A 27724-nucleotide genomic window follows, 5' to 3' on the forward strand; every position below is an offset into this window, starting at 1 on the left:
GTTTATACCAAATGCAGTGTTTCCCCTATCCTGGTCCTCAGAGCTCACTGTCCTGCATGTTTTAGATGTTTCACTGCTCCAACACACCTGATTCACATGATCAGCTCGTTATCAGGCTTCAGGCTGTCAGACAGAGGCTTGATGACGAGCTGATATACATATTGCATATTATCTGACTGCATTACACAGCCTATGAAGCATATAAAGACATAAAAGCCTACATATTAAACACATACACTTTAATATCGGGCAACATGTGGTGCACACTCATAATAATAATCACTGTCATATTTCAGATCCCTATTTGACCATAGATCAATTAAATATGTGATTGACTAAATTTTAAATGACCAATTTAGCAGTCATTGATTAATTGGTCATTATTAATTGATTAATTGATTGATTAATCATTATCATACTGACTTCAGTTGGTTTTTCTGGTAAAGTTCATCAAAAAACTTCACAAACATTCTTTGGATTTTATTGAGCAGATCAGATAATAATATAGCTGATATTTATCAGCTAACATATACCAGTATAAGCTTGTCATGATTGTATTATTTTTAATGAAAAAATCAAATTAAAATCTTGCATTTTCTGCAATAATTTTGTGAAACAGAGTTCTGTTGACATTACTGTGCCACCTTCTTCTTCTTCTTCTTCTTCTTCTTCTTCTTCTTCTCCTCGGCTAGCAAAGAACAATATTGTGCAGTAGAGCTTATCTTGAGACAAGTAAAGCACCAATAATCAGTCCCTCCAGGATTTTGCAGGCTGTTTTTGTGATTGTTGCAGTGTTAAAAAGCTTGATTTCATGGCAGCTTTTCTAAAACATTTCAATGCATGTTGCAATGTTTTTAGCCATTTTTTGCAATGAAATTGTCTGAGCAAGTAAACATTTCTTTGGGTATAATTCATTCAAATCAACTTGTTCGACTGAGAACAAAATAGCACCATATTCTGAGTGGTCTAAGAATCTCACCAAAAGGCTCAGGATTACAAAAAGTCTACATAAAGTACAGATGGGGGATATTCTACAAAGGGGCAAAATCCTTTTGGAGCTCAAAGCAAAAAATTAAAAATCTTTTAAAATTAAAATTAAAAATTTAAAAAATTATAAAATCTAACAGTGCACAGAGCATCGATAAACATTGTCAATAACACAGACAAATGTGTTCTTTCCAGTACCAATGATGAAATTAAAAAATGGAAAAACAAATGTATAATAAAACAAAACACTGAGTTGGCTCATTGAGGTGTACAACATGCAAGGTCACACAGAATTTTCAGGGATTGGTTGAATTGTGATCACAACATTACAACTTCCTGTAGGGAATAATAATCGATAATCCTTTTCTTCTTTTCTTTACTCCTCTCTGACACTTAACTGAGTATCTCTGGGTTGTGAGCAAAACAAGATATTTGGGGACGTTTCCTTGGGCTTTGGGGAACACTGATCGACACTACCAGTTTCTTTTAGACATTTAGACCAAACAACTAATCAATCAATCAAGAAAGTAATCAACAGATTAATCGGCTATGATAATAATTGTTAGTTGTAGCCCGAGTTCTTACTGTTAAAAACTGTGCACCAGCCATAGTGCATAGGCTATATATCTAGAAGTGTTGGACTGTGAGTTGACTACATACTGTAAATGTACACATTTTAACTAGAATTAGCACCTTTTGAATTTTGAAGGAATTTAAGTTAATAAAAGGTCTTAAGTGTATTTTTGGCTGAATAAATAATTTCCAGTTTCCTCACTTGGAGACTATTTTTACAGAGGAGGACAGAGGACTAATAGAGAGCTGAAATTATGATGTCACAATGAAGCTGACCTTTGACCTCTTGGCATCACCTCATCATTTTTTCCTGTTAGATTTTTGTGTGTAATTTTGTCAGAATTAGTGGATGAATTCTGTTATCGCTGGGTTTAGACTAGAACTTTAATCAGGGCTGAAAAGTTGAGCCTGAAAAGGCCCAAGCCCAACAAAATTCTGTCTGAACCCAAACTGAACCCGTCCCTTATTTCAGCCTGAAATTAAAGCCCGACATTTTTCTTAACAACCCTCCCTCCATGTACCAAACAGTAGGAGTTGGCAGTGACAAGAACAATACATACAGGGAATTGGAATTGGCAATGACTAAACTGGGGAGAAAAATGAAAATAAGAAAAAAAAAAAAACTACCGCCACCACCAGTACTACTACTATTACTACTACTACTACTACTACTACTACTACTACTAATAATAATAATAATAATAATAATAATAATAATAATAATAATGATAAAAATACAGAACAAAGCTGACATAAGCCTGTGAAATATATGAGAAATACAGCCCAACCCAGCCCAAACCCATTGGGTCTTGTCAGCTATGGATATATAGAGTAGGATTGAGTCATGTTGACCAATTTGATATATGCTGATATATCACAATTGACCATGATATTGTTACTGTTATTGTTACTAAAAGGGTCTTTGTCTCTGCAACACGTGTGTAACTTGAATGACTTTATATATAAAATGTGCATGTTACCCTTAAATTTACTTCATGTCTTTAGTGACATGTTTTTTCCACAGTAAAATGTTTTTGTACTTTTCATTCTTTAAAGTTGTGTAAATACTGCATGCATTTACATGCTGTATATTTCAGCAATGTCGGTGTCACAGTATGTAGATGTACTCCCTCATGATCACTAGAGGGAGACAAACAACAACTAACACACCATTAATTTGTTAAAAGGTCTCTGCAGGGGGAGCTGCTACCACAGTGTCACCCATAACCCCCCCCCCCCGCCCCTGCCTCTCTCTGTCTGTCTGTCTAAACTGTGTTGACATGAGCATTGTTCTTGACCACAGATGGTCTATTGTTCTCAGTCAGTGTGCTCTGAACATATCTGAAGCCTGAAAACTTGGCCCTTCAACAACAAAAACAACAACAATCAGGAGCAGATTCATATTCCCTGTAATAAACAAACCAAGCACAGACACATGTACAGAGAGGCTCGTCTTACTTTTCATTATTTTCGGCTGTGCTGAAATGCTCCACAGTGACTAATGCTTGACTTGCTTTGTCATGGCTTTTTATTTCTAATCACTATGAACATGGTCTCACTTCAGTCTCCTCTGACCCATCTTCTTTTTTTTTTTTACTTTTAATTCTGTCTGCATTTAACTGATGCCTAATGAAGCACTTAACCCTCCTATTATCCTTGCTTCATATTTCATGACTTTTCCTAATTTGATGGGTACAATTAATTAAGCATAAAATTATCATGATGATATTTTTTCAATGCGCTGAACACATATTACACGCATCGGTGTTCCTCTGGGGTCAGTCTGACCCCAAGCTGTTTTAGCTGTGTAAAACTTGTCTGTCTGTGTGTGACCCATGTGTGTCCTAACATCCCCACACCTGCAGGTGCAGAGTTGATACTTTTGAGTTGATACATGACATGGGAGAGGGGGAACAATATTGGCAGGTGTCAGGTTTGTCCCACCCGAAATGATTCTAAGACCAGCATGACCTGTTCGCTATGCAAGAAATATGTCTGCAAGGAGCATGAACACACTGTCTGCACATCCTGTGTAAAGTAGTGCAGACTAGAAGCTTGACTGTGGGCATAAAGAACTGTTCCATGTTCTGACTATCTGACTGATGTTCTCATTATGATTTTCTGTTTCACAAATGGGTGAATTTTCAAACATGTAAACCCCCTCACACACACCAAAAAAAACAAAAAACAACCAAAAACGACAAAAAACAAAAACAAATAATAAACAAAAAAAGGATAACAAAAGAGGAGGGGTGAGTGAGACTTCATAGTGACTAACCACAAATATGTTATGAAAAAAGGAGATATAAAATAAGTAAATAAATATGTTTATGAGAGGAAAGGGGGGTCACCAACATCAATCAATATGGTTCATTCTGTGAGAGTCATGAATGTGCACCCCAAATTAGAAAAGATTTGGATGAAAGATTTTCAAGATACACTAACTCTAAAACTGAAAGTTTGACCTGATGGTGGCGCTGCAGGAAATGTCATATCATCACCAAAATCAAAAGGGTTCATACTCTTGTGTTCATTAATGTTGTCAGTAAGTTTGAGAAGATTTGGATGAAAACTTTTCAAGATAAATTAATTCTAATTAATTTCCTCTTGTCCTCTAGCGCCACCATCAGGCACTAGAGGACAGGTCACGGTTTCATTATCAAGGGGTTATTTATGTATTCAACAAATAAACAAAGTGCCTGACACAAAAACTTGGTCAACAATTTTCTGTAAATCATTTTCTGGAGGCAAATATCCCTGGTAAAATGTGTTAGTGATATTTGAGGGTAGGATAGGAAGGTTAAGTTTGAGTCACATTTAATTTCCTAAAAGTTAAAATTGCATTACTTATTAGATCCCGATTTATTCCTAAATCAAAGAACAAAATTTTAGCCAAAAATTAAGTCTGTCTTTTTCTTCAGGTACTGAGTTGCTAAACTAGATTCGGTCTTTTCCCTAAGTTATTAGGACTCAAGGTTTAATCGAATCTTTAACCTATTTAAATCCTTGTTACCAGAAACAAAATCACTCAGTTAAATTATAACTGGATCAATCTAAATTTGCTGGATTGAAATTTAGTTTGAGAACTAATTAATTCCTAATGCTCCTCAAAATTGCAAAAAAAAAGTGCACTTAGGTTTATAAACCATAATTCATTTTCTTACAAAAATATGTACACATATCAAAAACTATACTCCTTAACCTATAGGAGCCCAACAGCTATATAGCTCCACCGAGCATGAACTCCTGGCCGGGGAAGGGGCCCTAAAGATTCTTTACCCTGTGGTGTGTGTTTGAGCTGTGAAAGTATGCCTGCGGCAAGTCAGTTGTGTGCGCCGTAGTGTGGATGCGCTAGAGCTTACCTCTCGGGGGCCACACGGCGTCCTGTGAAGAATAAACTCCTTTATGTGGTTTTTATTTTACTCCCAAAAAGGAAATCCAGAAACCAGATATCCTCAAGTTTGCACTTTCTTTTTATTCACTCAGTGTTGCTTACAATGTCATTAATCCAGTATGACAAAAGTAAAGCAGAAAAAGATGAACTGGTTTGGTTTGGTTTTACATGCTGTTATTCCAGACTTATTCCAGTCTAATTGTTGTAATCCATTGAACAGTCACAAATTTGAATTTATATCCCACAAAGAACTCAATATAATCCTTGAGATATTGTAATCCTTGGGTGAGTGTAAAACTCCAGTTTCCAAAAGAAAGCCAGAAAATTATAGCCCCAATTGCCCTATCCATGCGCGAGGTCCAAGGAAAGCCCAGTTTGTATCTCCGTAGGTGTGAAGTTTTCAAAAAAGCCCCAGAAAAGAGCCCCAATAATTACTAGGCACTTCCTTTGATATCCAGTCCCGTCACATCATCACAGCAGATATTCAGTGGCAGCACGTCTACCAGACAAAACCAGTTCAAAAGTTCAAATAAGTTCATGACACTAATCGGACCCCACGTGTCGATACACCTGCTCTGCACTTGCAGGAAGTTCTAACCACAAGTTCTTGTCTATGGCAGAGAATACCTCGCCCGTATCCTAGCAACGTTAAAATTTAACATTTTACAAAATCAATTTTCTCAAAACTAACACCGTACTTGTTGTCTACTATGATGCAAGCAAACAAATACATAATAAATTTCCAAAACAATCAAACCAAATTCAGACCATAAACAAACATGTTTTTCCACATACACACAGCTCTGATGGAACACTCCTAATCTTGATAGTTTCAAAAAAAATGTGAAAATGTCAATAAATCCTTATAAAAAGTTAAGCTCTGTTGTCTGCACAATCTCAAGAAGTTATATTCATAAAAATAGTCAACTGTAGTTCGACAGTTAAGAGTAAATGGGATGGTGTATATGTAGGTCAATAGGTCATGACCTTAAGTCTGTGTGTGTGAGTGTGAGCATGTGTGCGTGCGTTCGTGTGTGCGTGCATGTGTGTGTGTGTGTGTTGTGTGTATGTGTGTGCATATGCTTAGGTGTTTATGTGACTAAGAATTTTTGATGTTTTGTTAGATATCTGATGAATGTATATCTGTAATAGGGTGCTGCATAGAATATAGGTCAGAAGCAGATGTCTAAAAGTATAAAATATAAGCTTTATATCTAAAATTTAAGACCAAAATAACACCATCTTTTACAGGCCTAACTAACAACCTTGATGGAATCCATTTCCAAAACACTCTCAAGTAGGTAACAGTTATGATCAACCATTTCCAAAAACATTTCAACATTTCAAGCATTTCAAAAGCTGAGTGTACTGATGTGTAAAAGCTTCCTAAAATTATTGCCTATGAGTAAATAAATGAGTATATAATGAATGAATGTTTAAAATTTTAACATAGAACACAGATAAATTCTCCTGAAGTTACTTTTTTTTTTTTTTGTCTTTTCTGAATCTTTTTTTTTTTTTATTCCTTTCTCCTCCAGGAGAGATCCAGGAATTCAACAAAATCAGGGCCCTATCAGCCCATGACCAGATTTTAGGCTGGCCACCTGCTAAAGTCAGTGAGGCAGATCATCAATATCAATTGCACAAATTTCAACTCTCCCAACACCCTCTCTTGCAATTATGTTGATACTCTGCCCTTTCATCATAAACTCCTAACTCCTCTTCACAAAATAGCACAATATTTGCACCAGTGCAGTCTCCCGACGTTTTAACAGTCATAAAGCGCCTGTTGGAAGCTTTGACTCCTCTACATGTAAAAGTACATAGGGGTGTATTAAGGTAGTAGGTCTCTCTGCGGATGCACAGTACTACAGACATGACTACTACATGACACAGCCTCGAAACAGTCATAGTTTGGTTACGTTTTGCCACCAAAATGACCTTGATAGGTTTACACACAAGAACCATTTGTTTGGGTTGCAAGACCATAGACAAACCCTTCTTGGGAAGCCCATGGCGACCTTACGTAGACACCACTGCGTAAACATGGAAGTGGACGGCGAGGATAGACGCCGGTGATTGCTGGCAGACCATTTAGCGTTGTGAACCTTGACTGGCACAGTTTTGACAAATGGAGGATCATACATACACTGTACCAGAACAAAAAGCAGAGGACAGTGATTCCCCGTCATCCAAGAAGAAGAGACGCGAAGAAAGTAAACACAAGCATGACAGGAAATGGCAAAAACAGGAATCAACATCGGCATAGTGTTTACATGATGGAAATTGCTGATGGAGGACAAACGTTTTCACAGTGACGCCGAGGTTGCCTGTTTTCTGCTGGACAGGTAATTCATCCAACACACATAATTGTAGTTTGTTGTGAGATAGCTTTCGCTCGCCATTTTGTCTGCTGGCGGCCACCGTACTCTTGGTGAGAGAGGGGCGGTGTCGGGGTAAATCCTCTTAGTTGCAATCTAAGGTTTGAACGTTAGATGCCACTGGAAATCACACACTTCTCCTTTAAGCCAGGCGAAATATGTTTTAAAAAGCAAGATAATTTTTTAAAAAAGCAGATCCAAATGTATAAATATGTGTTAAAAAATGTTGGTATGGATGGTTAAAATAAGTTAAAATTGTCATGGTTTAAAAAAAAGTTCAATGTTTATATTTCATGCAAATGAGCATAGTTTGTTTGTTTTGCACAGGATCCCACACGTGTAATCAGCCTTACAGTCTAACCTGAGGGGTGGAACTACGAAGCGAGATTAATGTGTTAGCCAGGTATGTTGAGTCTAAAACCAGGATTTTCAGTGTCACGAAGGTGGCTCTCTTTTAACCTGGCTAGATCACCATGGTAACTTATACTAAACTTATAGCCTGGTCGGGAGCAGGTTATATTCAGAGTTTCAGATTAAATCGTCTGTAAAAAGCGCCGTTCTTTAACTAATTATTGTCCTAACAAGGTTGTTTATGAGCAATATAGCTTTTAAACTGAGGGAGGAGGTTAAAAATGAAAAGTTGTTGAGCTGTATGTTTGTAATATCACCGAACGAACCCATATAATGTAAAAATGTAACATAATGTAATGTAACAGCAGCATCACGCTGTCATGGTAACCTCTGTTTGGTGATGCAGAGTCATTTTTCCCGTTTGCTTAAGCACCTGCCCCTTTGCCCCTTGATGCCAAAGTGCCCTTTTGTCAAAGTGTTTTTTTGTTTGTTTGTTTGTTTTATGTAAGTGTGTGTGTGTGTGTGTGTGTGTGTGTGTGTGTGTGTGTGTGAGAAAGTCTGTCTCTGTGGCCCAAAATAATAAATAAAACAAAATAACAATAATTCAGATCTACCCTCGGTTGGTCACATGATCCACGTAGACGTGCCCTCACTGCCCTGATGTGCCCAGATGTGCCCTGTAGCTAAGCGCTGCTAACTGATCGCAGTTGATCCGTGTCCCGTACAGATCGACCTCTACGGTTTGGCACGCGTGTGATCCGCGGACCACATGTGAGCATCAAAGTTTTACTTACTGTTACTTTTGTATAAGGACAGATGGTGCTGTATGCAGCAGAGCGACGTCACATCGCCTTGAGTGAAATCCAGACCATAACTTTTTTCACTGATGTAACTATGCTATCACCAAAGAAACAGATCATAAAACTGTGATGTTCATTGAAACTTTGGTGATATCAGCTGTCTTAACTTGTACACAGCTCCTCTCTGCTCACCGATGCAGCTCTGTCTCACCCCGTCTGTGACACAGTGTGTCTGCTGATTGATTGATTGATCATGACTTCTAACCAATCAGATGTGCTGTGCTGTAGGCAGGACATTGAGCCAGACTACAGACCACAGTTGTGTATTATACTGTACAGTGTATAATGATCTAATATATGTACATACAGGACTGTATAAGTTTGAAGTTTTTAATATTATTACCATTATCATTATTATTATCATTATTATTACATTACATAACTATGGTGATAATTACAGACAGATCTGAAAAATTATCCGATCCGTTACTCAAAACCGTGATACGATCCGTGAGCATCCTGTGTGTGTGTGTCTGACTCTGCACACACCTCTCATAAGTTATAGCTGCTAGTTAACCACACACAGCGTGCTGAGGGGAAAAACTATGTCAGGCTTCTTTTTGTTTCTATATGTTTCTTTTGTCATGGGCAAAGTGCATTAGAGAGATGTATCATTTTACTGTCAAGTGAGTTGCAGTGTTTTCCTATGTTTCTAGAGGCAATGAGACATAGGCTATTATTTCACTAAAACTATGCAATGTACATGCATAGTCATATAATTTTGGACTATTACAGTATAAATACAACAACAATAACAATAATAATTAGAAGAATTTGAATTGTGATTTTCTCAACCTCTCATTTAAACATATCAGTACTTGTTTCTAACATTTGTATATATACACACAAATTCAATACAATATGCATAAATATAAAATATAGAACTTTTATAACCTTGCTGTCTTGCACAAACTGGATAGTCAAACTGAATAAAAGCACAAATACATTTAAATAATACATGATTTCTATATCATTTAATTATTTTATACTTTATTGTTATTATTTTTTGGGCTTTTTGCCTTTTAGATAGGTACAGCTGAAGATATGACATTCATATCTTCTTGTAGGGGGTAGAGAGAGGGGGAATGACATGCAGCAAGTTGGTCACAGGTGGGAATCGAACCAGCGAGCGCTGCAGAGGACCAATACCCTCAATACATGGGGTGACACTCTACCAGCTGAGCTATGGGAGCACCCCTATTTTTTACTTTATTATTAGCACTACAAATAATAAAGGGCAGATTATGAATCAGCACCATGGAGCAAATGCGTGGCCCCCTTTCAACTTTGAGCACCTGCCCCTCCAAAGGTCTCTGCACGGCCCTGAAGAAGAGTCAAATGACGCAACAAACGCCCCTTTTATGTGAGCGCGCACAGAGTCTGAAGACGAAAGCCTGGATTAACAAAGTGAGTTGATAACCACCATCGTGATACCAATTATCTCTGATTACTGTTTTAGGCGTTGTCAATCCAGATCATGCAAAGAAAGCCTGGCTGTGTTGAGCTTGCTTCATAGTATACCCCCCAGGTCCGAGGGTTCGCAGTGAAGGAGAAGCCATTTTGTCATGGTGGAGTAAACAGTGACTTGTACGGGAGGCATAACGTTTAAGACTTCAGGGTTGACGACCAGTTATCCTATGGTTTTGGACTTGTGTGCTGTACAGGAGGTAAATATGAGCTTGTGTATTGTTTTCTGTACTGTGACTAAATGTTATGGTGTAATAATGCATTGTATTGCTTAGTGCTATTTGCCGCTAACATTTAGCATAATAGCTTCTAGCTTTGCTGTCATACTGTTAGCTTTGCATTTGAAGCAGTAGGATAAAACAAGCTATTGCTATATCGAAATGAAATAGTGGATGGACTTGTTGTTTAGCCTATTTATTTATTTATTTATTTATTTATTTACTTATTTCCATAACTTTATTTGAAGAATATTAAGCAAGACTGGGATTGTTCACATAACAATTTAACATAAGAATCAAGCGTCAGTGGTGGAAATGATAGTACAGCAACCAAATATAAACATGAAATGAAGAGGATTCATACTGAGAATCAGTAAAGGATTAATAACAACCAGGGTAAAGGAAAAAAAAAAAAGAAACAAAAAATAAAAAGAGACACAAAGGCACAAGGTAAAGGACATTAAAAAAGCAAGGATCGACAAACAGATGGGTATAATTTATCAGTCTTACTGTTTTTTTTTTTTCACAATTTTTTGTGATTTGAAATAATTGACAAAATTACATAAGAATGCTGTGAATGAGGGAGATCTTCCATTCCATTTACAAGTATGAATATGATATTTACCCAAGATAATCACTAGGTTAACAGTATCAGCAATGTTTGCATCTAATTTGTCCATATAATAAATTATATCAATATAAGTAAAAGGAGATATGTTGTCCATTTTCAATGATAGCCAATTATGGACTTCAGACCAAAACAGATTGACACACGAACATTTAAAGAATAAATGTTCTATAGTTTCGGCCTCTGGAGAACAAAATACACATGGATCAACAGTGAATTTGAATTTTCTGTGTAAAAAGTCACTGACAGGGTAAATTGCTGATACTATTTTAAAGTGGGTTTCTTTAACTTTAGGAGCAACAGGGCAAAATATATAAAAAGAAAAAGCCTGTTTCCTTACAGGGACCTCTATGTCGTCTTGGACAGAACATGAATTAAAATCACCAAAATGTATTTGTTTAAAAACCGTATTTATGAATCTGTTATCACATTTTCTATCCAACAAGTTGATATCACCAATTTTTAGAATAGGCAGAAAGGGTATAATTGAAGAAAACTGTATACTATTACATATTAGTTGGAGTAAAGGAGTAGGAATTGCTTTGCAGATCTTTTCATACCCTTTTCTTGAGATAACAATATTATTATATTTTGTGGTGAAGTCTTCAAAGGAAAGTAGGTGTCCGTCTGGTTTCAGTAAATCATAGACAAACATCAATCAAACCAATCAGATTTGAATATGGATTTTTTGTTTATGGTAATGACCCTGTTGTTCCACAGCAAAGAGTAAAACATAAAACATCATCTTCCCAAAAAGCAGAGCTTGTTTATGGAAATTAGACAATTTTACAGGAATTTTTGGCACTTCAAAATCACATTTAAGTAAAAAATCAATCCCCCCAACTTTATTAAAAATTTTGTTAGGGATATGGTACCGTATAGAGTGGGGTTGATAAATACACTCTTTCAACCATTTGATTCAAAAGGAGGCAATTACAGATTCAAATTCCATGGCTTTTAAACCTCCATTAGCATAATCTCTTATCAATTGTGATTTACAAAGGTAATGAGTTTTGTTCTTCCAAATAAATTTAAATATAATGGAGTTAACTGATTTAACCACTTTCGATGAGGTGTGTAGAGAATGGCAAGGGTAAATAAGCCTTGATACACCCTCTGCTTTAGACAGAAGAATCCTACCCAGTATAGACAGGTCTCGTGTGAGCCAATGGTTTAACAATTTCTGCACTGTTTTCAATCTGGAAATAATATTTAAGTCTTCTCTATCACGTAGATTCTTAGTAATTACTAAACCAAGGTATTTGACCTCATTTTTGATTGGGATATTGGCTATGGTACTTAGATCACTGTCATGGTCAGCCAGAAGTTCACATTTCCTGAGATTTAGAGTCAAGCCAGATGCTTTCGAAAAAAGATCTATTCTATCAATCACTTTTGAGACCATATTTTTGTTCCTTAAAAACAGTGCCGTATCATCCGCAAATTGGCTTATTATGAATTCCTTCCCCAATATTTCAATACCCTGAATTTCAGGGAAATTGTTTATATAAATTGCCAACAACTCTACTGCTAAAATGAATAGTAGGGGGCTGATCGGACTGGGGGCTGATTTTATTGATTTTATGGGATTTTATTGGGAATCTCGCTTAAGGCCACGGCTGAGAGATATGCTGCTGTTTGTATCATTGTAAAGCATCCGAATAACATTACAGAAGTTTGTGCCAAAACCGAACATTGCCAAGGCTCTGAACAAAAAGGGGTGTTCTAACGTATCAAAGGCTTTGAAGAAGTCTAGAAATAAAATGAAGCTATCATGTGGAATCAGTGAATTGTAGTCAAGCATATCTAGGACTAATTGGGTATGCTTATGAATATATCTTCCTTTGATAAATGCGGACTGTGTTTCATCAATTACCTTAGTAAGCCCTGTTTTAAGTCTATTAGCATACACGCGGGCTAGAAACTTGTAATCTACACAGAGGAGGGTAATAGGCCTCCAATTGTTCAAAGACAATTTATCTTTGTTCGGTTTAGGAATAAGCATAATGACGCCTGGTTTCATAGTTGGTGACAGATTAGAGTTGCCTAAGCATTCTTTAAAAGCATCATGAATCAGATCTCGAATATCAGTCCACAAATGTTTGAAAAACTCTGTTGTGAGTCCATCTGTGCCTGGTGACTTTCCACTGGGCATCTGAGAAATGGCGGTGTCCAACTCTGATATAGAAATTTCAGCTTCTGTTAGGGATTTGAAGTCTTAATCTATTTTAGGGGTCCAGTTATTTAACAAATCCAGAAAAATATCAGTGTCTTGGTTAGAATAATTAGAGCTATATAGGGACTTATAAAATGTAAATATGTGATTGTCGACAACTTCTTGATCTACAGTCGGACAGTTATCCACATTTAGTTGTTTAGCCTATTTATTTGATTCAGGAAATGGACATTTGGACTGTGAGAGAAAGGAAGACTCTTTCGGACCACTGTTAGAGAGCTGCTTTTCCCTGACACTACTGGTGTGTCACCGTGGACTGTCGTTGTTGTGTTTTCGCCTCTGGACCACCAAGCTGTGTTTTCGTCTGTGCTCAAGAGTACCTGCCTGCACGGAAGATGGCGGACAAGGGCGCCGCCATAGCTCTACTCCATACCGGAAGTCCAAACCGGAAGTTAGTCTTTTTAAAAAAAAAACAAAAACGTACAAATCAATAAATTCATCTTTTATATGTTACATCTATGAGAAAACACACACACAACTGATGACATTTTCATTTACCCGCTGGTCACTAAAGTTCAGGGTCCTCAGTTTTAAGTGTTGTTTCAGATTAATTGAGGTGGATGGGTTTTGCCATAGGAACATCCTATTGGAACGGATCGTTCCATTCATCAGATCATCGTGTAAACTCTGAAACCAAAGGGTACAGGGTGAACATGTAATCACTGATAGAGAATGTAATTACCAAGAACACAATCTATTTGAAAGTTACCTTGATCTCCCTCCCCCTCTTTGCTCAACAGCATCCATTATCCTGCAAAGATGGAAAAAAAATGAGGACTGCCAGCAGCTACTGCGAAATCATTTATCAGTAAGCATCTCCAGATTATAGACAGGAAGTTACCTCTACCTGAAGTTCACCTGACATTTTGTAATAAAAATATGATTGTGTAATGCTTGTGGGTCAAAACTGTTATCTTCTTTAGAAAACTTTAAATTCTTTTGGGAACATTATGTTGTCTTTACAGGACATGGCTTTAGAGATCAGACTGTTTTTTAACACTACCTGTGAAAACAGCTAATATTTGGGGTTAATAATTCTTCCCAAGCTGGCATTTTCTCATAGGGTTTAAGTAAAGGTTCATTAAGCCTTTCTTTGAAAAGTGCAGGCTTAGTATGTCAGCGTTCATCTTTATTTTTGTGTGACACTACATACAGATATTTAAGTAGTAGTACCTTGGTCTGTCATTCATATCTGTGCATCCACAGTTGAATGAGTCATCATTGAGATGTTTATGGCACTTTCCGGTACAATCTTTGTGCAGCCAGACAATGCACATTTGGCACTGCACCCATTCCAGAGACGCAGCATCTGGGTCTAACACTCTAACCGCTTAAAAGACGTTAACATATTATGTTTGAAATTAAACATATACACTATCCAACTGTTATCCTTGTACAGTGCATGTGAAAGCATTTTCACAAATACAAAAGATAGTCACTTTCTTAAAAACAGTGAATAGGCCTTGAAGTGTTCAGTTCTTAAATTCTTTTAAACCCACCTCTGTCCTGTGTTTTGTGATGTCTGGAAAACACAGAACGACTTTAGGTCAGCCATGCACAGTCGTTTTTTGTTATCAGAGGCCATCTCTGCCGTGGTTGCCTGAGCAAGTCAATTTGTAGAATTAGATCCATGCCTATCTGGCAAATATGTCATGAAAATTATAATCCAGATAATCTAGCATCAAGGAGTCTAAAGACAACCGTGTGTTAAACTGCACTTTTACGCAATGCAACTCAATATAACACAGATTAAAGTATGGCAAGCTTATACATGCAAAAACACATTATCATTCAACATTACCATTAAATGTAAAATTATATGATCTCAGACAGATACTTATCAACATACCCTGGAAATGCACTGCATTTGCTGAGTGGTTTTCAAGGTGCCTCTGGATCACACTGTCAGTTTTAGTAATGAATTTGGGACAGAGAGGACGCCCAAACTCAGAGGACGACAAGACGCTCCAGACTGGATTCTTTCGTTAAATAGAGGGGTGCATCTGAAAATGGAGATGTCAAACAACATTGATATCTAGTAGTGCTGGGTATTGTTAAGAACCTCACGATTCGATTCAATTTCGATTCTTTAGGTTTCGATTCGATTCGATTTCGATTCGATATTGATTTAAATTCTTCATTATCAATTCAGTAAGAAGTAGAAATACACAAATAATTAAGAGTACCTGTTGGCAATTTTTAAATATTTATTTTCATGCCCATAACACATGTGGTACGTTACTTCACATCTTTGGGCAATAAAACATCTGAAAATAAAACATTAGCAGCACCATAATAGCTCACTTGTGCATATAAACCTCTGTCTTCACCTCTGTGTACAGCTTCGGGATGGTGACCTCTGTCATGTGTTTTCGTGTTGGTATAGAGTATTGTGGTTCAAGTGTGTGTACCATCTTCTTAAAACCTTCATTTTCCACGACACTGTATGGTCGAAGGTCCTTGCAAATGAAGACGGCCACGGATTCTGTTACCTTCTCTGCGCGGACAGAGCTTGGCGGTAGTTTGCAGACATATTGTTGTTGTTTGGTCGCGTGCAGCCTCCATCCTTAAAACGCGAATCACACGAAGATGTTGCACACAGCGCCCCCAATGGCCAGGAGGTGAATCGATTCAGAGGGTTTGCTTAATCGATATTGAATTAGGGGGCGGATAATTTCAATGCATCGATTTTTCGATATTTTTACCCACTCCTAATATCTAGAAAACTTTACAGATCATAAAGGTTAACACCATGTGTGCTTCTTTTTGCTTATAATGTCCTCTCCTTCAGCGCTCACGTTGTCACGACACGCTGTCCTGCTATCAATAAATGCAGGTGACGATGTTGCACACTTTCTTTAGCTAAGCTAACGTTAGCCCGGACTATCAAGTCGAGCAGAGAAACAGCCTTCCCAACTCATGTCACTCTAATTCTTCGATACATTACATTTGTAGATAGTATAGAATTGTATCTATGATAACGCTATACTTTTTAGATAGAGGATAATTAACATTCTTTGTATCTCTTCGTATCTTCGTATCGACCGTCTGGACGTTCCATGATGAGGGAGCGCCTTATAAGCGACAAGATACACGAAGAAGACCAATTTCTGGTTTGGACTTCCGGTATGGAGTAGAGCTACGGCAGCGCCCTTGTCCGCCATCTTCCCTGCAGCCAGGTCCCTCTCTCTGTGCTTCGTCAGCCGCCCATTCCCCTCATCTATATCACTGCATATTCCAAGGCACTTGTGAGTACTGAAATTGCACGTGCCTTTTATTTTATTGCTTGTATTTACAAGTGAAGCGGCCAATACAGTTTTTAGGCCTCAACGCTCCCCAGCACGTCGGGCCTGCAACGTTTTATTTTTTTCCTTTTGGGTTTGAGTGTGTGTGTGTGTGTGTGTGTGGCCCCACAGTGACTTGGTGATTGTTTGTGTGTTAAAATTGATAAGCATTTATGATGTTAGAGTCCAATAAGAAGTGTTAAAGAGAAAGATTTAAAAGATACCTGAAGTAACAAGGTGAACTGATATTTATTTTGTGTTTATTAATATTTGGTGATACTTTATTTTTTATAAGTGAATCAAATTCATTTTATTACATTTTATTTTTGCATCTCTTGTTTATAAATACCCAAAATTGTACTTAGCCTACATGCTTGATATTCAAACTGGTCACAAAACAATTGTTGATGCGATTGCTATCACCACTACTGATTAGATGTTAAAAGGGCTTGCCTTGCCAACTCAGTAATTTATTTCCAAAATTCAGGATGTGAAACTATATACTTATGACAACAAAGTCTGGTACAGAGTTCAGCATTGTAGGTGTATCTCATCTTTTCAATTTGCTTGCCATTTTCAGATCTGCGGATTAGAAGGCAGCACTCATCAGAAAGTATGTCCAGCATCAACAGCGCAGCCAGTCACTCCAGCATGGGCAGTCAAAAAGACAAAAAGAAGAAGAAGAAGAGCTGGGTAGGTGGAGAAACTAAAGAAACTGCCAGCATTGTGAGAGAAAAGCTGCAAAGAATGGTTTAGTCCAAAAAAAAAAAAATCTGAACTGCTCAAATGAAGCTCAGCGTAAGTTCAATCAGGAAGACCTTCTATTACACTGCCTTCATTCATAAATTTCCTGTACTCCAGCTCTCCCCTTCTATTCCCTCTAATCAGCTGTTTGTGGGCGTTCACCTTCGTCTTTACTATCCAATCAGATTTTGCCACGGTCGCGATAGCCAGTCAATTTGCTGCTGCCAAACTTTAAATCACCTCTGTCTTTGCTCCATCAGTTGTCATTCAGTCAGTCACGCGACCCTCCTCCACCCCTCTCTCCTCCAGTCATTGGACCCAGGTAGCAGGAGATGTTCACCTCGATCCTCCCTGAAGCCCTCTCCTCCAGCCTTCAGGTCCAGGCAGCAGGAGTCTAGAGCCACAAGATGTTCACCTCGATCCTCCCTGAAGCCCTCTCCTCCAGTCTTCAGGTCCAGGCAGCAGGAGTCTAGAGCCACACGGTGTTCACCTCGATCCTCCCTGAAGCCCTCTCCTCCAGTCTTCAGGTCCAGGCAGCAGGAGTCTAGAGCCACACGGTGTTCACCTCGATCCTCTCTGACGTCCTCTCCTCCAGCCTTCAGGTCCAGGCAGCAGGAGTCCAGAGCCACTTCACCTCACCAGTCTCTGCTTCGCACCTCTTCACCACCACCAGTGTCTAGACCCCGGGGGGTTCTCTTCTCTACAGCTTCATCACCCCCATTTATATATATATATAGTATATACATATTGTTTCACCTCAATGGGGTCTAACCGCCAAAGACCGTTCATGTTTCATATATCATGCATGTGCCAATAAACCATTTCCCTTTTACTCTTAGTCTCTCCTGATTGAACTGCTTTTCTGCACACAATGCCAGAAAATCAACAACTTAACTCTGCTATTTGGTTTTTGAAATATCTCTAAAGGTTATGTAAGGTGTCTTCATGTTAAACCTCTCCATTCAGTTGCAGCAGACATCAGAAGCCTTATATTTTTACATTAACGTTTCTTGTCATTGTTTAGGAGGTGAATTTAAAAGGCTCAGACTTATAATTCAAAAACATATGAATAATTCAGCAGCAGCACTAATCCAAATATACTCAATATGCCTGCATTAAGAAATTAAATGTCTTCTTAACATAGATGAAGGCATTTTCATGGATCAGTGAAATAAAGCTCATTGTACTGTTGCACCCACTAAAAAAGTTTAAAAATGAGCTAAATACCTAAAACATAAAGGTAGAATGCAGTGAATATTCTGAATCTGCATATCGCTCGATCATTTCTTCCACAAATTTTGTTGTGTATTTCGGTTCTTCTTCTTTCTTTTCATCCCTTGTGAAATTGGTGTTAAAGTGGGTGTTTGCATGGCTGTCTAAGTGTTTCAGCCTGTGAATAATTGGTTGGTCCAATTTCACACCAGTCACTTCTTTGTGATCAAGTCACCACCTAGTTTCTTGCTTTAAGAGGTTTTTTGTGTTTTGAGCATGTTGCTTATTCCCATAGGTCATCCGGAAAATCCTAAAATCCATCTTGCTCAACGGCATCACAGTCTGCCATCATATCCCCTGTTGCTAGGTTACAGTACTGAGATGGTGGCGGAGGTACCATCCGGCAGTGAGGGCTAACAGGGGGTCAACAAGAGGAGTCAACCACCCTGCCATTATTGTTTGAAACACACTTTGAATTTCATACAAAACAGCATGTAGGTTAGGTTGGAAAGAAGCAAAGTGGCCACTAACATCATGGACACTGAAGTTCAGCTTGAAACTAGGTCAACAGTTGCCCAGAGGTTAGAGAAGTGCTGGTTGAATCTCTGTGTCAAGTTAGAAAGTCTGGTAGGATGAGAAATATTCGCATGTCCCTCAGTATCAATTGTCCAAGTACTTTAGAGAGCAGCTCTTAATCCCACAGTTACTCAACTAGACTTGGTGAAGTTTGAAGGTATAAAAAAGACATGGGATATGCCTTTATTTCTCAAAATCTTCCACAAAGTTCATTTTGACTGGGAAAACTGGGTTTCCTTGATGGCTGAGTTTGGTAGAGGGATTATTCGATGTAGAGTTTTATGAGGTACTTATCCATATTCAGTGTATTCTCTACAACAGATGAACTGCTAGGGACAGGGTCGGTAGTGAAACATATTTCAGTCTCTTAAAAAAGATCCACCAAAAAAAAAAAAAAAATCTATGTCAGTTATTAACCAAACGTCACTTTCTCCAAACCAACCGAACTCCATAGGCAAAATCAGTAATTTTAGCTTGTAGAACTCAGGGGTCGTTGGTCTACTCCTGCCTCTATCTGTTACTCTGTTTGTGTTACTGTGTGACTGCCGTGTTTTTAAATGATCACTAAAGTCACACAGTAATACAAACAAATTAACAGATCGAGGCAGTGATAGAACGGTGACACCTGTGTTCTGTGAGGTAAAATCACAGATTTCATCCACAGAGTTTGGTTGGTTTTGAGAAAGTGATATTTGGGTTATATAACAGCAGTTTCCTGTCAGAAAAGGCTGACAGACAGCCAAGTAATGCAGTGAAAATATATAAAAAAAATCTTGATAGTTTTCCTTTAATTTTACAAACTGGACATTTAACACATACATTACACACACACACACACACACACACACACACACACACACACATGCACGTGAACACACACATTACATACATAAATGACATGTAATCAAACACAGAACAACATATGTGCAGAAAAGTAAACAAATAAACAAACTAATATATATATATATATATATATATATATATATATATATATATATATATATATATGTACATATATATATATATATATGTAACAAGGCTAAAAGTCCGACTGGCCTTCATAACAGGCCATAACTTTGCTAACATAATCATTAAAATCATAAACTGGGCTCAGTCAACCCTGCTCTTTCATATGAGTAACAAAAATGTGCAAATAAAAACAAGAAAGGCACAAAAAATAAAAACAGCTTCAGTCCAGACAAGTAAACATAACGCTCCTTTAAAGTGCAACAAATGAGGCTCAAAGAATGATGCTGACTCGTCTATATGACTGGTCTAATTTTTTCCCTTGTCCATATACGTGAGAGGTAGATTTATCTGAATGAAAATAAGCATCTCAGCATTGTTGCAATGTATGCGATTTCTCTTCTCATCGATGACATTGGAGATGGCGCTGAACAGCCGTTCGCTGTCTACGCTGGTACAGGGTGCAGTGAGGTACTTGCGTGCAACTCGGGCAAGCGCAGGGAAGCGGACCTGGGTGGACCTCCAGTCCAGTATAAAGTTTATTATTTACTCACCTGTGATGCTGTTTCGCCTGTAGTTGCTTGTTTGGTGACATCATTCTCTGCGAGGATTTCTTGGTACATGTCCTGCAGGCTCCCAGTTTGGGCCCTCTTAGGTGGGGGGTCCTGGTCCTCCTGGCCCGGGTCATCTGCACTGGCACCAGTAGCCTTTTCTTGCTGATCATTGCCCACACTGGCCATTTCATCCACAATCTTCAGCAGCATATTCCGTGCTCCCTCCTTGTTATCCAGGTCAAAATAACGGTCTTTGTAACGAGCATCAACCATGGTTGCAATTGCATAAAGAGGTTCACTTTGCACACCATTAAAGCGTTCACTGACAGCTTCCAATAGAGCATGTTTGGCTGTTTGCACACCTTTGTCTGATTCATCCATCTTGGCGAGCAGCCGTGTCAGGGATACCACACCAGGGATGACATCTGCAGCAGTGGCCTCCGCAGAGCTGATGTCCTTGGTTAGCTGTTCAAAGGGTTCCAGTAGGGTGGTCATCTTCTCCAAAATTCCCCACTGAGTTGCTGTCAGTGTTGCTAGGAGTTCATAATCAGCAGCATATGCACTTAAAGCCCTCTTCTGCTCCACCAGGCTCTGCATCATATAATAGGTGGAATTCCACCTGGTGGGGACGTCTTGTTGGAGCTTTTTCACAGGCATGTTGAGTTCTTTTTGTATGTCTTCAAAACGACTGCAAGCAAGCGGTGAGTGCTTGAAGTGGCCTACAACTCACCTCCCCACAGCCAGGGCATCTGCAATGCTGCGTTGAGACAGGGCACCTCCGTTCACTGCGAGCTGCAAGGTGTGCGCCATGCAGGGCAGACTTGGGACACCAAACTCCGACATAGCTTTGGCCATGTTGCGTGCGTTGTCTCTGACCACTACATGCACATTCTGCTTGCGGATTTTCCATGTCTCAAACATCCCTTCAAAAGCAGATGCGATTGCTTCAGCCGTATGAAGCACAGACTTTTTTAAACACAAAGTCCTTATCTAGCCATTGAGCAGTCAAGCTCAACATGCTAACCTGGCTAACACTTGAAGACCAGATATCTGTTGTGAAGCTAATGGATACAGCATCAGCAATTAGCTTCTCGACGTGGCTGTAAACAACACTGTACAACTCGGGTAAGCAAACATCTGAGAAATACTTGCGATTGGGCATGGCAAAGCGTGGCTCGAGGAACTCCACAAGTTTGGTGAATCCGGCGTCTTGCACGATAGAAAAGGGCTGGTTATCCAGTGCGATACACTCCATGATTTTCTGAGTGATGGCTTTCGCCCTGGGGTGGTCCTTGTTGTATTTTTGTTTTTGTTTTTTTTTTTCAGTGCAGCCTGTCTCTGTTGCTTCGTCTCATTACTTTGCTGTACAAATGCCGCGTATCTCTCTGAATGATTCATCCTGAGGTGGGAGATTAAATTCGAAGTATTGAAGGAAGAAGTCTTGGTTCCGCCTCGCATAACCAATGCTTTGCAGTCATTGCAAATCGCAAGTTTAATATCCGAAGGAGACACTTGGAAATAATTCCAAACCACAGACATAACGTTAGTCAGGCACAGAGCTAGCAAGCTTGCTACTGCAGCCACCCACGTTTGTTTATACGCTTCACGACGCAGTTTGATGAGGTCATCATTTGCGCGCCGGTAAATGTCTTGGGAGCCCATAGGCCTATATTTATTCGGCGAAATCCAGGTATTATTTTATCGGTTTTCATTATAGGCAAAAAACCAATAACGATATTCACAGATATTACAGTTTTATGCCAATATCGGGCCGATATTATCGGTGGGCCGATATTATCGGACATCCCTAGTTTTATGCAATACCCGTCTGAGGACTATGTCCACAAATACCCAGAAATCAAGGGAAAAAAAGACAAATTATGTAAAAATGCAACACACAACCATAAAGCCCTCTCCTCTCCCTCCGTCCTTCCCTCTGATCTCACTGTTCTTTGCTTCACTCTGCAGTAGCAGCTCAGTGTCCCTGGCTAGAGAGCCCCCTGAGTCAGACAGATGACATATTAGAAGTTCCGTCTCAGCCAAAAAGCGCAGAGCCGGAGCCAGCATTCAGCCTCTGCTGCAATGCAAAACGCCTGCCCTTGAAATGAAAATGCATGCTAACAGCCCCACACTTCACCACTGAGAGTGACACCCTATAACCTGTTATTCAAGTCAGGCTCATGAATACGAACCAATCCCTTATTTAAGCAGTAATTAATTATTTATTGACATAAATGAATGCCTCTGTGCACGCATGGGTGGAGACGGATAGAGCTGAAGTAAGGTTAGTGAGGAGTAAGTGAAGAGTGAGCAGAAAAGCAGCAGATGATGCTAACAGAGCGGTGCTGGAAGGATGGAATAATGAATAGGTAGAGAGTCAGTAAGGCTGCAGGCAGTATCTGACCTGCTGGGGTAGCCTGAAGCAGGATACAGACTGGAAGGTGGCAAAAATGTCCTCATAGAGATTCATGAAGTGTTGCACACAACTGTTACCATGAGTAAACATCATGCTGGGTTCAGTACATAATACATTCATTATTTAAAGTCTGAGGACTGACAGTTGATGGCTCAACCTTTACATGGCCAGTCATTAGAGCTGCATTAGTTGAATAATTGATTAGTTGTCAACTTTTAAATAAAACTATTTTGATACTTTTTTTTTTTTTTTTTTTTTTTTTTTTTTTTACTTTTACTGAAAAATGTCAGAATTCTCTGATTTCACCTTCTCAAATGTGAATATTTTCTGATTTATTTAGTCCTCTATAACAGTAAACTGAATGTCTTTCAGTTATGGACAAAACAAGACTTTTGAGGACATCACCTTTGACCTTAGGAAACTGTGATCAACATTTTTTTTTCTGGTCCGAACTACTAATTGATGAATTGAGAAAATGATGATGAAAATAATGGTTAGTTGCAGCCCTAACAGTCATGTGTGTGCAAATCTGTCAGAATGATATTTGGTAAATCCATCCAGCCATTTGTTTTCTATCATCTATCATTATCTTTCATCCTGCTTTGGGTACGTTGAAAGACCCTTACCTGGAATGCACTGGGTGGTGTTTTAAAATATGTGAATTCATTTACTTGAACATAAATGTACTGTGTTTATACTGTATGTTGTGTTTAGCATGATTAGAGTGCTGTTGATTTCATGCAACATCTTGTACCATCTATGCTTGTTTGGTTCCACACACTGTACTGATACTGTAGGACAAAATGCACTAAACTATACAATCAAAAGTGTTTGTTTCTTAGCATGGTGGCCTAATCATAACTTTGCCTCAATTAAAACTAATGTTGGAGATAAACTGATGATTAGAATCTGATCATAATCATAATAGCACTCTTCATTATCATCATCCTTGCAACAGCAGTGACTGTATCAGCGACTTTTAGCTTTTTTCACTCATCAAGTGAGCAGCAGAGTGTGTGTTTGTGTGGCTTAACGCTGGGTGTGTTCTGCATCTTCAGGTGGCTGATTCCATCCCGGCTCAGGTCAGTGGCTCCCAGAATGTCTTCCATATGTGTGCTGTGGTTGTCCCCCATCCTCCCCTCCTTCACCCCCTTATTCATTCCTCCTTCCTCCCCTCTCAGCAACCTCATCTCTCCCTTTTTCTGGAAACGTCAGCATGGATATGGCAACGCTCCCCCGCCCCCTTATTCCTCTCTTTTCGTCCTCCTGTGTTCATCTTGATTGTCTGTTCAGCCCTAATTTTTTTTTAGGGCCATTAAAAAGCCTGGTCCCCCCCTTCTCTGTCTTTCATTTCCATCTCTACTTACTACTACTCTGCTTTTTGCCTCCCTTTTTACCTAAACCAGACAGTGACCATTGCTTGGAAACAGCACGGAGTGACTTACTGATCTGGCAGGATGTGATGTCACCAGAACTTACCTCTTAGGAACTGATTGTAAACGTTGGTGTATGCGATATTGACGTCTGTCCCCCTGTGTGTACTTGTGTTATCTGTCTTGCAGTTACACAGCTCCTTCAAGCAGCCATTCAGCAAGAAGAAAACCAAATCACAGTCGGCCCACGACGAGATGGAAGAGATGACCGACTCGCTGTCGTCCTCGCCCAAACTGCAGCACGACAACAGGCAAGGCAGCATCGCCACGCTGCGCTCCTCACCCTCCACCACAGAGTGAGTTTTTAAACATACACCCTCTTACACACAAACATATACACAGGTAATTCTTTCCCCTTTGCACATACTTGCATATATCATATCATACACATTGAAAGCCATACAGATGTTTTGTTACAGAAGCCTGAGATCATTTTTCAAGCCTGATCTAATTTGTTTCACAGATAGAAAAAGTAACTCAACATTTTTTTTTTTTTTTCCTTTTAAAGTTTTTTCCCACCTGTTTCACCTGTTCTTAAGTCATAAACACAAACAAATGTATCACCATTTATTTAAAAAAATTTTTTGGTAACACTTTATTTGAAGGGGTGTACATAAGATTGTCATGACACCTGTCATGAACATGAAGGTGTGAATGTTCATGACATTGCATGAGGTGTCAATTATGTCACCTCACTGGTAGCTCCACGGCTAACCAACCTAACTAGCTAACAACAGACAGCAGTTAGGCTAGTTTAGCAACAAGTAAACCAGCTAACTGCTATCTGTCCAAATCACCTCAGTGTTGTACTCTGTCATCAACCTGGCCTTATAACACTTAATGACATCATTATGACAAGTCCGAATGACTCCATTTTACTTTAAGTTCAGGAAATTATTCATCGTTACAACCACCGTTACAAAACCATTTGACAGTGTAATAAAACTTAATGACATCTTTCTGCGATAAAAATAACATTAACAGAGAAAAACAGTGATGTCTGAAGGAGCTATCAGCCGCAGCGTTGACATGTGCCACCTTTGCAATAGCGAGTAAATTAAGTGTTGTTGCCGGCTGAAACACAACTCTGAGATGGAGATCTGTTTAAAAAACTACTAGTTTGGACACGTTTTCAAAATTAGCCAGCTCATTGTGGTCATATGGGAGAAGAAGGAAGCTGTGAAGGCCAGAAATCTCAGTCATAACCTGTTGAACCCAGCAGTGTTGCAGGTCAAAGGGATTTAAAATTTTTAAGCAGCAACACAACAAACTGTTGCCCATCTTCCAGACAAAGTAAAACAGCGTCTTATATTTTCTGTTTTGCAAAGGTACCAGTGTGGAGATGTCCAGCTACGTGTTTGCCTGTTCTGTGTGTCCATTCTTCCACACAGAGGAGTCCTTCTTGCTGCAGCACATTGAGCACAGTCACCCTAAAGAGTACAGCAAGCTGCAGAGGTCCACAGAGACAGCTGAGGCCCCCAAGAAGAAGATCCAACGTCCTGAGTTCCCAAAGCCTTTCCCCATCCACGACAGGCCCAACCCCCACACATGTCCAGACTGCGGCAGAGCTTTCACACGCGCCATGGACGTGACTCGTCACCAGCAGACGCACACAAACGAGTGTCCGTACACCTGTGAGGAATGCGGCAAAAGCTTCAAGAATTCCTGGGACCTGACCAGACATCGGCGCATTCACACCGGGGAGCAGCCCTTCCTCTGCTCGCAGTGTGGCAAACGCTTCACGCAGATGGGGCTGCTCAAGCTGCATTTCAAACAAAGTGCCTGCAGTCAGGCTTGCCACCCTCCCCACTACTTCACAACCGAGGTGGTAATAACAGAGGAGACGTCAGAGAAAGGCGGTGGCGAGTACAAATGCCAGAAATGTGGCGAGAGCTTCAGCAGCATCCTGGAGCGGCTGAGGCACTGGCAGAACCCACGTGGTGAGGCGTCAATACAAATGCTCCCTGTGTGAGAAGATATACAGCAGGGCGTTGGACCTCAAGAGACACCAGATGAAACTCACGGGCGAGCGGCTGTTTGCGTGCGAATGCGGGAAAAGCTTCACGCATGTGTGGCTCCTGAACAAGCACTGGCAGATCCACACCAGAGAGTGTCCGTACCCCTGCACGGAGTGCGGGAAGAGCTTCACGCAGCTCCAGATCCTCAACAGACACCTGCTGACTCACAGCAGCCAGCGGCCTTTCCAGTGCTCTTACTGCGGGAAGAGGTTCACCAAGTCGACCTCGCTCGTCCGACACAACCTGACTCACACGGGGGAACGGCCCCACCAGTGCTCCCAGTGCGGGAAGACCTTCCTCACCTTTGGTGAGCTCCTCCTCCACAAACGGATCCACACAGGAGAAAAGCCATACCCCTGCTCCTACTGCAAGAGGAGGTTCAGGTGCTCCTCTGACCTCAACATGCATGTCCGGGGAGAAGCCGCACAGTTGTCTGTTCTGTAAGAAGAGCTTCTCTACGTCCACAAGGCTGAAGAGACACATGTGCACGCACATGGAGAAGGGCATCGTTGTGGAGTCACTCAGTCTCTCAGCTGACAGCTAATGATGGATTTGTTACAAGATGGATGTCATTGCTTTGTCATTAAAAAGAAACTTTTTTTTATCAGTTGAAAAGTTTCATTTTTATTTTTTATTTTGCTGATGCTCTGCATGAAAACCATCCATGGGAAAGTATAGCTCTGTCTGGGTTAGTGAACACAGACAGAACACATTTTTTGTAACTTGACACATGGTTTATAACACAGAACCATCTGGTTGTTGTCCTTGTTGTCCTTAGAGTTTTCCTTAGAAACTTTGTGGAAAAGGGCAGCTACTTTGAAAAAAAAAAAAAAAAACCACTTGGCGGGTTGATTGGATGAATAATCTGTCTATCATGTCCAACACAGGCTAACTTCAACCAATCAGATCAAACTCTTGCCAAAGCCGGTGTAAAGGCAGACCCCTACTATTGCTAGTATGTGTTACTAACGTTAATTACGATAATAATTATCCATCTCTTTAACAGCCAGAGGTTCCCAACCTCTTTGGCTTGTGACCCTTTAAAATGAAGCACATTCTACATGAGACCCATCTTACACATATGAATGCTAGCCATTGCTGCCCTCTGGTGGTTGAGCCAGAGTTTGTTTGTTTTTATTACAGTGTTTCAGCAGGATCTTAAGTAGATCAGGCAAAATATTTTTTATCAGTGTTGTAGCCTACTCCACTACATTTCATGTAGGCAGTAGTGTTATTAACAAATTACAAATTTTGTGTGCACAGTATTGTAAGAACTCATAAATGATTATGTTTTGCCATAAACTAAATTATGTGCAGCTAAAATGATCAGTCCATTAATTAATCAAAGATTTTGCATCTACTTATGCTCTTTTATTTCACAGCCTAATAAAAAAAATGATTGTGATATCATGCCACTTTTCCTAAG

The 27724-nt window shown here is 39.6% G+C and overlaps 1 protein-coding gene and 1 pseudogene across 2 annotated transcripts; one reads left to right on the plus strand and one right to left on the minus strand.

Moving 5' to 3' along the window:
* Positions 1–20186: 20186 nt before the first annotated feature.
* LOC146318451 (zinc finger BED domain-containing protein 4-like) lies at positions 20187–21344 on the minus strand. The gene is made up of 2 exons (XM_084733224.1): positions 20432–21344; positions 20187–20387 (listed from the first exon to the last, which is right to left on the minus strand). The coding sequence occupies exons 1-2, from the start codon at positions 21086–21088 to the stop codon at positions 20187–20189; spliced, it is 858 nt and encodes a 285-aa protein (XP_084589350.1). The 5' UTR covers positions 21089–21344.
* Positions 21345–24491: 3147 nt separating this feature from the next.
* Positions 24492–26901, plus strand: LOC146318452 (uncharacterized; annotated as a pseudogene). Its single transcript, XR_014771709.1, has 2 exons — positions 24492–24576; positions 25609–26901. The product of XR_014771709.1 is annotated as an uncharacterized LOC146318452 (transcript).
* The last annotated feature ends 823 nt before the right edge of the window (positions 26902–27724 follow it).

Source organism: Lutjanus erythropterus, chromosome 12 (genome assembly GCF_056507025.1).
Source record: "Lutjanus erythropterus isolate fLutEry1 chromosome 12, fLutEry1.hap2, whole genome shotgun sequence".
Classification (NCBI taxonomy): Eukaryota; Metazoa; Chordata; class Actinopteri; order Lutjaniformes; family Lutjanidae; genus Lutjanus; species Lutjanus erythropterus.

Excerpts from the sequence above, each read along its gene's own strand:
- LOC146318451 (XM_084733224.1), bottom strand. The coding sequence starts at position 21,088 with ATGCCTGTGAAAAAGCTCCAACAAGACGTCCCCACCAGGTGGAATTCC. Across the intron at positions 20,388-20,431 it reads CAGGCGAAACAGCATCACAG|GTCCGCTTCCCTGCGCTTGC; the intron begins GTGAGTAAATAA and ends AGGTCCACCCAG.